The 12,314-nt window shown below is 46.1% G+C and overlaps 1 protein-coding gene across 1 annotated transcript in view; it reads left to right on the top strand.

Moving 5' to 3' along the window:
• The window catches only part of LOC119977187 (NADP-dependent malic enzyme-like), a 179,020-nt gene that overhangs the window by 153,944 nt on the left and 12,762 nt on the right, over positions 1–12,314 (top strand). The window contains exons 12-14 of the mRNA XM_038817871.1: positions 4,686–4,828; positions 6,025–6,198; positions 7,426–7,524. Coding sequence (XP_038673799.1) covers positions 4,686–4,828; positions 6,025–6,198; positions 7,426–7,524 — 416 coding nt within the window. The remainder of the gene's footprint in view (positions 1–4,685; positions 4,829–6,024; positions 6,199–7,425; positions 7,525–12,314) is intronic.

Genomic DNA, 12,314 nt, shown 5'->3' with positions numbered 1-12,314 from the left:
CGTACTCCCAGAGTACGCTGCTTTTCATTTGGCGCCATCAGGGATTCGCCGCCCCTTCGCTGAACGCGATTTCAGCATTGGTGAGCGGAGAAGCCAGCCCACAGTGTTTTGGCCTCAACTGCTTTCTGTGGCACCGAATTCCACAGTCCAACCACTTTCTGCGTGAAGGAATGTCTCCGCATCTCAGTCCTAAATGGTCTACCCCATCTCCTCAGACTGTGACCTCTGTTTCTGGACACACCCACCATCAGGAACATCCTTCCTGCATCTACTCTGTCTAGTCCTGTTAGAATTGTATAGGTTTCTATGAAATCCCCCCTCATTCTTCTGAACTCCAGCGAATATAATCGTAATCGACTGAATCCCTCCTCGTACGTCAGTCCTGCCATCCCAGGAATCAGTCTGATAAAACAACTCTGCAGTCCTTCTATAGAAAGAACATCCTTCCTCAGATAAAGATACCAAATGTGCACACAATATTCCAGGCGTGGCCTCACCAAGGCCCTATATAATTGCAAGAAGACATCCCTGCTCCTGTACTCTAAGCCTCTCACTATGAAGGCCAACATACCATTTGCCTTCTTTACCACCTGCTGCACCTGCATGCTTACCTTCAGTGACTCGTGTATGAGGACACCCAGGTCTCGTTGCACATTCCCCTCTCCTAATTTATGGTCATTCAGATAATAATCTGCCTTCCTATTTTTGCTACCAAAGTGGATAACCTCACATTGTTTTTTTGTTATCTTGGTTAATCTTTATTGTCACAAGTAGGTTTACATTATACTGCAATGAAGTTACTGTGAAAAGCCCCTGGTCGCCCCTGGTCCAGTGCCTGTTCGGGTACACTGAGGGACAATTCAGAAACTCCAATTCACCTAACAGCACGTGTTTTGGGACTTGTGGGAGGAAACCGGAGCAACCAGAGGAAACCCATGCAGACACAGGAAATAAGTCTAGACTCTGCACAGTGACCCAAGCCGGGAATTGTACCTGGGACCCTGGCACTGTGAAGCAACAGTACTAACCACTGTGCTACCATGCTGCACGTTAAACTGCATCTGCTATTCATTTTTCCAACCACTCAATTTGTCCAAATCACACTGAAGGATCTCTGCGTCCGGGGCAGCATGGAGGGCCAGGGTTCGATCCCAACCCCCTGGTCACTGTCCGTGTGGAGTTTGTACATTCTTCCCGTGTTGCGTGGGTCTCACCCCATAGCCCAAAAATAGGCAGGCTAGGTGGATTGGCCATGTTAAATTGCCCCTTAATTAGGGAAAAAAATAACTGGGTACTCTAAATTTATTTATTTTTAAAAGCATCTCTGCATCCTCCTCACAGCTTACCCTCCCACCCAGCTTTGTGTCATCCTCAAATCTGGAGGTATTGCATTTTGTTCCCTCATCTAAATCATTAATATATATTGTGAATATGAATAGCTGGGGTCCCAGCACAGATCCCTAGAGTACCCTACTAGTCACTGCCTGCCATTTGGAAAATGACCCGTTTATTCCTACTCTTTGTTTCTGTCTGCCAACCAGTTTTCTATCCATCTCAATGCGCAATCTCTAATCCTATGTGCTGTAATTGTACGCTCTAATCTCTTACGTGGGACTTTGTTGAAAGCCTTCTGAAAGCCCAAATAAAGCACATTCACTGGCTTCCCTTTGTCAACTCTACTAGTTACATCCTTGAACAATTCCAACAGATTTGTCAAGCATGATTTCCCTTTCATAAATCCATGATATCCGATGCTGCCACTGTTGTCCAAGTGCTCTGCTATAAAATCCTTGATAATGGATTGTGGAATTTTTCCCACTATCGACGTCAGACGTACTGGCTTATAATTCCCTGTTTTCTCTCAACCTCCCTTTTTAAATAGTTGGGTTACATTAGCTAGCGTTCAGTCTGGAGGAACTGCTCCAGAGTCTATAGAATCTTGGAAGATGACTACCAATGCATCCACTATTTCTACTTTGTGATATAGATTAAAGTATGTATTTGTTGGTCAGCTGTTTATTTGTTTCTCATTATAAATTTCCCTGTTTCTGACTGTAAGAGACCTACATTTGCCTTCACCAATCTTTTTCTCTTCACGATGCTCGCAGCCACCCCTCCAGCTCCGAATCCCGGGCTTCCAGGAGCTGCAACTGGAGAAACATCTTGCACATATGCTGCCGCTGGACATTGGAAATGTTCCTGACTTCCCACATGCAGCACGAGGAGCAAACCACGGCTCAGAGCTCTCCTACCATGATTTATCCCATAAATTAAACCTTTTGTAAGATGCTTGATATCAAATTTTATCCAATTCTCTCGGGCCCTTCTTTCCTAGTCCTCGTTACAACCTACTACCGATATAGTCCTGAAAAAAACTACAAACCACAAAAAGTCCTTTCAAACCATGAGTGACAAAAGTAGTAAGGACTTACCAAACCTTATCCACTACTTACCAATCAGCTCTCTCCCTTATAGCCTCTACTGCTGTAGGAGGGCAAGACCACTCTGAAGATATTAAAAGTTACAAAGCTAGGAGAAAAAGCAAAAAGCACCTATTTCCAAATTCCCCATACCCACTCTCACCATGGCAGTGGGGTGTCAGTCCGGATGTGTTCTCTCCCACTGCTCGTGCGCAAAGTATTCTGAGAAGCACTGAAGGAAGGGAAGGGTAAATCTGAAACTGGTGTAGAATACTACAATAGCTGATATTTATATAGTGCCTTTAAAGTCCCCAAGGCGATGCATAGGATTGTTATAAAACAAAATTATACACCAAGTCAGATAAAGAGATATTGGGGCAGATGGCCAAAGCTTAGTCAAAGAGGAAGCATTTAAGGAGCATATTAAAGGAAGAAAGAAAGGCAGAGAGGTTGAAGGAAGGAATTCCAGACTTAATGACTTAGGCAGTTGAAGCCACGGCCTCCATTGGTGGAACAATTCAAATCAGAGATCCTGAAGAGGCCAGAATTGGATGAGTGCAGGTATCTGGGAGGGTCATGGGGATGGAAGTGTATGGAGCGGAAAGATTGTGGAGGGGTTGAAAACCAGGATAAGAATTTGAAAATTGGTGTGTTCCTTGCCTGGGAGTCACTGTAGGACAGTGAGCACATGGGTGATAAAGGACATGGGCAGCACATGGCTTCAACATTACAGAGAGTCGAGTATGAGAAACAAGCCAGGAGGGCACTGGAATAGTTAAATCTAAAGGTAATAAGAGGCCTGAATTCGGGTTTCAGCAGCAGAAAGGCAGAGGCAGAGATGACATTGAATAGCATTACAAAGGTGGTAATGAGATGGGCTTAGTGATGATGCAGTTATGAGGTTGGAAGCTTATCTTGGGGTCAAGCCATTGGGCTCAGTCTTGGCTAGTTGCCAGGAAGGTGTCTCTCGCTCCATGCCTCTTGTCTGTAACTAATGCAGGACTCTTTTTAAATAAAACTAACAAGGGCTGGCTCCAAGAGTTTGGTCCACGCTGAGGGAGAGAGAACACAGTGCTGTTCTGGAGAGAAATCATATAGAGAAGAAGTGGAGTGGCAGGAATTCCCCATTTTTGCATTCCTGTGCACACAGTATTGTTGGTCTTTGAAATAATGACGTTTTCCACATATTGCATTTCACTAAAGTTGAGTAGTAAAGCAAATAGCTTTACAGTCCTTTGAGAAATTATATATTTTAATATTTAAATGACTGAATTCATAGTTAAGTACCATTATGCTCAGCTTCAGATTAATAGTATTGGTGGACTCCAGGAGAGGTTGAAGGTGTACAAAAGGAGATGTGAGCCTCACCAGTACACACCAGGCCAGGAAAGTGACTTGAACTTTCAACATCAGGATTATTTTTCAATGTTGCAGATTGGCCTTCTTATTTAGAGCCAAGGGAGTCATAATCAGAAGGGTAGCCCCACTCTCCAGGGCTGAGTGGGTACGGGAAGTCACTGGCAGAGTTGTGATTGCACCCGCTTGCCCCATTTAAAAGAGAGGCACTGCAAACTCTTGTGAGTTCAATGTTGGATGTATGAAGCCAGAGAAGTGCTAAGGCTGTGACCCAAGAATACAATGGAGCAATTAATGAATTGAATGATTTGACAATCAAAAGTTCACACTGTGTCCATGCGTCTCATTCCTACTAATGCTTTTATCGTGTCGAATTTGATCGGCATACAGGAAGAAACTGCTGGACTATATGACCTGGCATGGTCATATCGTCAATCATCTCCGCCATTCTTGAAAAGGGCAAGAGAAGTCATTTTCTATTTTAACTCTTGGTCAACTGATACAAAGTTGAAAGTACTTTTTAAATTACTTGTAAACTGATTTTTAAATTTTGTGTACTACCTCGTCATGCAGCTAAAATATTCATTAATTGACAAAGGACAAAAGCTCTGCTTTAGACACATTGTAAATGTTTGCAGCTACTGTATTAAAGTACTGCATCATGTGCAAATGGTTATTTCAAATTACCCTTTATGAAAAGAGGTAAGGTTTTAAACTCCCCCTCTCACCACCTCCTCATCATTTTAATTGCCAGACGAAAGCTGCCATTTTGCTCCCTTCTGGCCCTGGACACGTCCCAGATAGCTTTGTTGCAGTTAAACAGAACTGATATGAGACACTGAATATGTTTAAATCTCCAAAAATGTTGAGGCTGAATAGCCACATTATTCTTATTTTGTATTTTCCCAGGAGTAGCAGCCATTGGGGGAGCCTTTACAGAGCAAATATTAAAGGAAATGGCTTCATTTAATAAACATCCAATTATTTTTGCTTTGAGTAATCCTACCAGCAAGTCAGAGTGCACAGCAGAGGACTGTTATCGCCTGAGTGAAGTAAGAAATCAAAACTATATTTGCTACTTCAAACCAAGTTCTTAGTTTATTTGAAAACATTTTACAATGCAGTGGATGTGATTAATATTTTTCGTGGGGTGCATTAGCTTTCACCTGTGTAAGTTTCTACCCAAGTGAAATACAAGCTTCTTGTGTTCTTTGAGAATTCTTTAAACAATAGCGTAGTCAATATCATTTTCAAATCGCTCAACAGTTTCAGTTTCCAGTATCGTCATTGCAGTTGCACTTTAATTGCATAAGTCTGACAAAAGATCAATTTATTGCACAATCTCAAACTACAGTGCTGAATTTTATGGGGGACAGAGAAACCCTGATACCAGGACTAAAAAGTGAGAGGCAACCCATTTCTGTTGATTGGCAAGGTTAAAGAATTAACCCTTTTGCCAATTACAGCCAATTAAGAGGCCACCCCCTTGGGCCACTGTCCATTTAGGATGGTGGCCTGCTCCCAAGAGCTGCAGGTCCAATTGCAGGGCTAGCGTCCTCAACAGCACCATCTACAAGAGGATGTCTCAATGACAGGGGGACCAGTGAAATGAGGTGAGTTTTGTTGGGGTTAGCCTGGGACGAGATAGGCAGGCCCTGGCAATCAGGATAGGTGGGGGTGGGGTTACATTGCCACAGGAGACCACCCCTTAGACATTATAGCACAGATCAAGGGTTGGCTCCTATTCCATGGAACCTACTGGAGGATCGTGAAGGTTTAACTGACCGTCTCCCGACATGGCAATGGACACTCCCATCACAGGCAAAATTCTGGTGGGGGTGGGAAATGGTACCAATTTTCCTTCCACTGACGTTATTTCATGGCTTGGAAAGACGTTGGGCTCCCTTCTCAATGCCAGCCCTCTCACCTCTCAGCTCAATCTCAATGGGCCAAGAAAATTCAGACCATAGTTTCTAATCTGTTCTTGCTCCAATCACTTGTATATCTGTTTTTTTCTAAGTAAGGTAATGAATAATTGAATGGGGGTTTAAGGATATTTATTCTACATTCAGAAAGATTTCAGAGAGACATTCTGTTGACACACATTCTTTGACAGTAACGCCATCTGTTCTAAAGCACTGCTTATACAATAAATTCGGGGAAAAATGCTTAGCAAGAATACAAAAAACTATATTTGATATCTTTATTAATTGGCATATTAATTAATATATTTTATTAATATCTGCAGGGCCGTGGAATATTTGCCAGTGGCAGTCCATTTGATCCTGTAACCCTTCCTGATGGTCGTACCTTTGTCCCAGGTCAGGGCAACAATGCCTATATTTTCCCTGGAGTTGCACTTGGAGTTATCGCATGTGGAATGAAGCACATAGACGAGGCGATCTTCCTCATTTCAGCTGAGGTTTGCATCGGGGAACTCTCAGTTTCTGGGATTACTAAAACATGCTTAATTAGTGTTTCTTTCCTGTTTTAAGTTGATGGCTGAACAAAAACATTTCTTCTTTGCAAGTATGAATGTGCAACTGTATTATTAATAGAAAAGTTGACTTCTCCCTGTAGCCTTTGACTATCATGCCTTCTTACAAGCAAGAGAGACCTTCAAGAAAAACAAGCAAAACTTGTGTTTGCATTTAGATGTGTCAAACATTATCAACTACATTGCACTTTTAACTTGCAGCCTTAGTAAGCTGGAGGGAAAATGATTCAGCAATCTGTTTCTTTTATTATTTATTTTCCTGTAATCATGCAAGAATAGTGAAAAAATGTTGGTTTCTGATCTCAATTATTACACATTCCTTCATTTTAAAGAAAAAGAAACAGACTACTTTCTATACAAGGAACTATACAATTTGAAATGGTTAGCGTTATATATTCATGTGTAGGATGATCCCTCACCAACTTCAAGTCCCAATCATTGGCGACATATATGTATATTATATAATATCTATATGATTGTACATATTTGAAGCATAAATGACCATAACACGAGTAAATGCAAGAACTGTAGTGATGTTTGCAATTGTGGCACTATATGCAAGTGTAAAGCACATGTTACAATCACAGGTTTGTATCCTTTAGCCAGCTTGGGACCCGGGACACTGTTTGTGGAATACATATGGTGCACTGTCACTGCTATGATGTATTGGAGCACAATTATCTCATGTCTGTATCCTGTTATTCATTCAGCAATTAGCAAAACTTGCATCTTAGCAGAAGCTTTAGTAATTATATCTTCAATGGTGAATTCAGACTCCTCCTTTTTATAGTTTTCTTCGCTTTTCTTTTCCATCTCCAGTCCTCCTTGCATTCACCAAGTGAGGAATGGAGGACCTATACCCAGGTATCCTGAATCCACTATAAAGCTAGCTTCTAGGACAATGACAATATAGCTCAGTAGTGGGCCCCTCTAAGTTTATATGTGCTCCCTCCCTGTGAAAAGTAAATTTAACCCAGCATAAAGGCCTTGCAGAAAAGGACTTTTATTCTTTATTTTTTAACAATTGAAGACAAAACAGATGCTTGTGGTAAACAAGGTATGTGGCAGAGGTAAATTAGTGATAATCGTTCCCACTGTTTTTATGCTGAATGAAGTCTAGGTGCGTTGATTTGATTTTTTTTCTTTGCCCAGGTTCTTGCTGACCTAGTGACAGATAAGGATCTTGCAGAAGGGCGTCTGTACCCACCACTGAGCACCATCAGAGATGTTTCATTCAAGATTGCCAAAGAGGTAAACAATGCTTTTGTTTCTTAAAAACATTTAAAACTATCGCAGTTCAAAAAAACAACTGTAATTTCAGCGGTAAAGAGTAGAACCAGACATGGTCAGCAGTGTTCTGGGAATAACCTATCCCACTTTTTTCCCCATTCTTTGTTCCTTTATTTTAAGCAGTTTGCAACTGCAGCATTGTAACTCTGGATCACACCAATGGGGTGGGATTCTCTGACTCCGCCCCCAACCCGCCGGGTCGGAGAATCCCTGGGGGGGGGGGGGGGGGGGGGGGGTGGCGTGAATCCCGCCCCGCCTCTCCGACACCGGCTGCCGTATTCTCGGGCACCGGTTTTCGGGCGGGGGCGGGGATCACGCCACGCCTGTCGGAGGCCGTTGGCAGTGCCCCCCCCCCCCCCCCCCCAGCAATTCTCCAGGCCCCGAGGGGTCGAGCGGCCGTCGGTTTCTGGCCAGTCCCGCCAGCGTGGATTGGACATGGTCCCACACGGCGGGAGCTGGCTGGTGCGGCCTTCGGGAGGGTGCGGGGGAATCCGGCCCCGAGGGGGGCCAGCACGGTGGCCTGGCCCGCAATCGGGGCCCACCGATCTGCAGGCGGGCCTTTGCCGTGGGGGCACTCCTTCCTTCCGCACCGGCCTCTGTAGGGCTCTGCCATGGCCGGCACGGAGATGACACCCCCCCCTGCGCAACCGCAAGAATACGCCGGCCGGTCTGCGCATGCACGGAATCACACCGGCAGTTCTGCGCATGCGCTAACTCGCGCCGGCCCTTTGGCGTTGGTTGGCACGGCGCCAACCCCTCTGGCGTCAACCCCTCTGCCGCCGGCCTAACCCCCGGAAGTGCGGAGGAATCCGCAACTTCTGGTTGGCCCAACACTGGAGCGGTTCGCACCATTTTTTTTACGTCGGCGTCGGGCCATCGGGGGATTCGGGAGAACCCCACCCATGGAGTTAACCAAAAGGTTTAAAGCAAACCTGACTATTATTGGTAAGAGTGTCTGCATAAAGTATTCTCTGTTAGGTGAAACTAAAAAAGCGAGAAGCCTGGGATTATTTCCATTGATTGGAGAAGGGACCACATGGTGCCTACATTCAAAAAAAGGTGCAGTCCGACCCTAGGAATTATAATATTGCCAGAAGAAATTATGAAGACTGTTTAGTGCCATCAATTTTGGAAAGATCTGAGGTTTCACTGTTAATTTAAGGTTGTTTCCTGTGGGACTAGTGGTCAGGTTTTACACTGAGTTGCAAAGTTGTCCAGTAACGAAGGCAGCTATGGGTTTGGGCCACTCCGTCATGGCTTTTCTTTTATTCATTCATGGGATGTGGATGTCAGCATTTATTGCCCATCCCTATCCCTAATTGCCCTTGAACTGTGGGGCTTGCCGGCCATTTCAGAGGACACTTAAAAGTCAACCACATGACTGTAAATATGGAGTCACATTTTCATCCCGAAAGGGCATTAGTGACCTAGATTGGTTTTTTTGACAAATCGACAATGATTTTGTGGTTGTGAGGCTTTTAATTCCATATTTTTTTGATTTAAAATTCCACCATCTGCCTTGGTGGGATTCGAAGCCGCGTCCCCGGAGCATTCCCCTGGGTCTCTGACCTACTCATCCAACGACAATACCACAACACCACTGCCTCTTTACAAGATGATTAACGTTTAGATCATTGCTCTTCACCATTGTTCTTCATGATTTGGATGAAGTACAAAAGTACATAAGTACAGAACTCAAACTTATTGCTAACATTAAGGATTTGCAGAAGTTAGAACTTTATACAAAATAAATAGACTATACTTCCGGTGGCACTCGCGAGCGGAGTGGCTGCGTCGAGAAGAGGCTCCAGCAGGTCCACAATTTCTCTGACTTTTTCGGGGGTTTCCCCTTGGTTCTTTCTTCCCGGTTTCTTCGGCCATTGGGACCTGAGGGACGGGCGTTGGGTCGGTCCGGTTTGGAGCCGGTGAGGAGCCCCGCAGAAGTGTCCAGCGGCCAGAGCAGGAGGCATCGACCCAGAGGTCGAATGCGGGGGCGGAGCTTGACACGAGGCAAGGCAATCCAGGTGGCAGGCCTGAGTCCAGAACATGATGTAGAGATGACTAGAGCACACTGGGTGGCTCCCACTGAAAATGGATCTTTGAGGAGTTTGAAATCCGGTCCCACGGGGGAAGAGATTTTTTGACTTTGGAATTTTTGGGGGAAAAATTTGTGAAAATAATTATTTAGTTATTTTCGGATTGAAGAAAGAAAGAAGAAATAATAAGTCATTAGAGGATGCAAAAAGCAGCTAGGAAGAAGGAAGAAAACCCGGGTTCGCCATTGAATGAGAAGGCCAGCAAAAGCGCTGGCAAGATGGCGGATGCCTGACCGCATGGTGGGGCCGCACTACTTACGGTGGGAAAGCTGACCGAGGTGATGGCGGTGGAGCTGGAAAAGCAGTTTGCAAGGCATATGGAGGCTTTGAGGAAGGAGACGGCGGTCGCATTGAAATCATCGGTGGAGGAGGCAATCGCCCCGGTCAGGGTAGCTGTGGCAAAGATATCGGCCGAGGTGAGAGAGAGCAGGGCGACAAGATGAAGGAAGTGGAGGAAGCCGTGTCACGACACAGCGACCAGCTCACCTTGATGGGGGACAAACTGCGGAGAGTGGTGGAGGTCAACAGAGGACTCCGAGCAAAGCTCGAGGACTTGGAGAACCGCTCGAGACGGCACAATCTGAGAATTGTGGGCTTGCCCGAAGGGACAGAGGGCCCAAGGCCAACAGAGTACTTTGCTAAGAAGTTGGTGGAGCTGATGGGAGAGGGTGAGAACTCCTCCTAGTACGAGCTGGTCAGAGCTCATTGGTCATTAAGGACGAAGCCCAAGGTGAATGAGCCGCCGAGAGCAGTAATTACCTGTTTCCGTAAGTACTGCATGAAGGAGAATGTGTTAAGCTGAGCGAAGCAGAAGCGCGAGGTGCAGTGGGACGGTGCTGGAGTTCGGATCTATCAAGACTTGATGGTTGAGTTGGCAAAGAGACGAGCGGTGTTTAAGCCGTGAAGACGGCACTGTACGAAAAGGGGGTGGATTTGGTATGGTGTACCCGGCAAAGCTGAGGGTAACGTATAACGCCAAAGACTTTTATTTTGAGACAGCGGAGGCGGCTGAGGCGTTCGTGAGGGCAGAAGGCTTGGGACAGACGTGAGGAGCGGAACTGGAAGAGGCTGTGGACTGTGTTTGAGCAGCTGGAAAATGTATAAATGCTACAACTTTCTTTTTACTGATATGTATTGTAATTTACTTATTTGCATTGTAACAGAGTTCAAGTTAATGGTTGGATTGATTGGTGTTCTGTGTTGCGACAGTTAAATCTTATATTAGTAAATTGTAAGGGTTGTATTGTTGGTTTTGTTGTTTCTTTCTCTGGGACTGGGTGGAAGGGGATGATATATCTTGGCGGGGGGGAGCCACCCGCGCTAGCTAACTAAAGTCGGCTATTGAACGGAGGTGAGGTGAGAGGAGGGCTGCGGACGTTGGAGCCTGGATAGCAGGCTTCAATGGGCCTACGAGGCGAGCAAGAGGTTGGGGGGGGGGAGAGATTGACGCTGGGAGATGTTTTTTCAAGGGGAAATGTAGGGAGGATTCTTGGGAGGGGGTGGAAGGGGTTCAATGTTAATAATGGACAGGGGTGGGTCAGATTTATGGGGCAGGACCCGGTGGTATGATGATGGTGGATAAGAAGGGTTGTGGGGGGGGGGGTGAGAGACGGCCAGTTAGGATAGTCACGTGGACCGTGAGAGGGCTAAGAGGTCCGGTCAAGAGGTCAAGGGTGCTTGCGCATCTTAAAAGTTTGAAAGCCGATGTGGTAATGCTGCAGGAGTCTCACGTGAGGGTGAAGGACCAGGTGAGACTTAAAAAGGGCTGGGTTAGCCAAGTGTTTCACTCTGGATTTGACGGAAGGGCTCAAGGGGTAACTCTGGTCAGCAAAAGGGTACGCTTCCAGATGGAGAAGGTGGTGGCAGATCAGGGGGGTAGATATGTGATTGTGGCAGGGGCACTGGAGGGGAGATTAGTGGCGCTGTTAAGTGTATACGGTCCCAATTGAGACGATGTGTGATTTGTGAGGAAGGTGTTTGGGGCCATCCCCGACTTGGACACACATAAGCTGATTGTGGGGGGGACTGGAACTTGGTGCAGGAGCCAAGGTTGGACAGATCACGGCCGCGCTCGCTGGCCCCATCATGGGGGGGGGGGGGGGGGGGGGGGGGGGGGGGCGAAAGCGCTTGCTGGGCTAATGGTGGAAATGGGAGGGGTGGACCCTTTGATGTTCCTGCACCCAAAGGAACGGGAGTACTCGTTTTTCTCAGCAGTCCATAAGGTATACTCGCGGATCGACTTCTTTGTGGTGGGGAAGGCTTTGCTGGCTGGGATTAAGGGGTCGGAATACTCGGCAATTGCAGTATCAGATCATGCTCCGCATTGGGTGGATATGGTACTAGAGAAGGGGATAGCGCAGAGGCCGTGGTGGAAACTGGATGTGCGGCTTTTGGGGAACCAAGTGTTCTGTTACAAAATTGAAAAGGTAATTAAGGAATATGTAGATTTCAACTGTATGGGTGGGGTGTCGCAGACAGTTGTCTGGGAGGCTCTAAAGGCGGTGGTGAGGGGTGAGGTAATTTTGTTTAAGGCCAGGGTGGACAAAGGGGAGAGGTTGGAGCGGCAGAGGGTAATAGATGAGATGTTGGAGGTAGATAGTAGTTATGCAGAAGCTGGGGACCCAGCGAAGCTGGAAAAGAGGAAGGAACTGCAGG

The sequence above is a fragment of the Scyliorhinus canicula genome, chromosome 14 (genome assembly GCF_902713615.1).
Source record: "Scyliorhinus canicula chromosome 14, sScyCan1.1, whole genome shotgun sequence".
Classification (NCBI taxonomy): Eukaryota; Metazoa; Chordata; class Chondrichthyes; order Carcharhiniformes; family Scyliorhinidae; genus Scyliorhinus; species Scyliorhinus canicula.
This window is presented reverse-complemented; position numbering and strand designations above follow the sequence as displayed.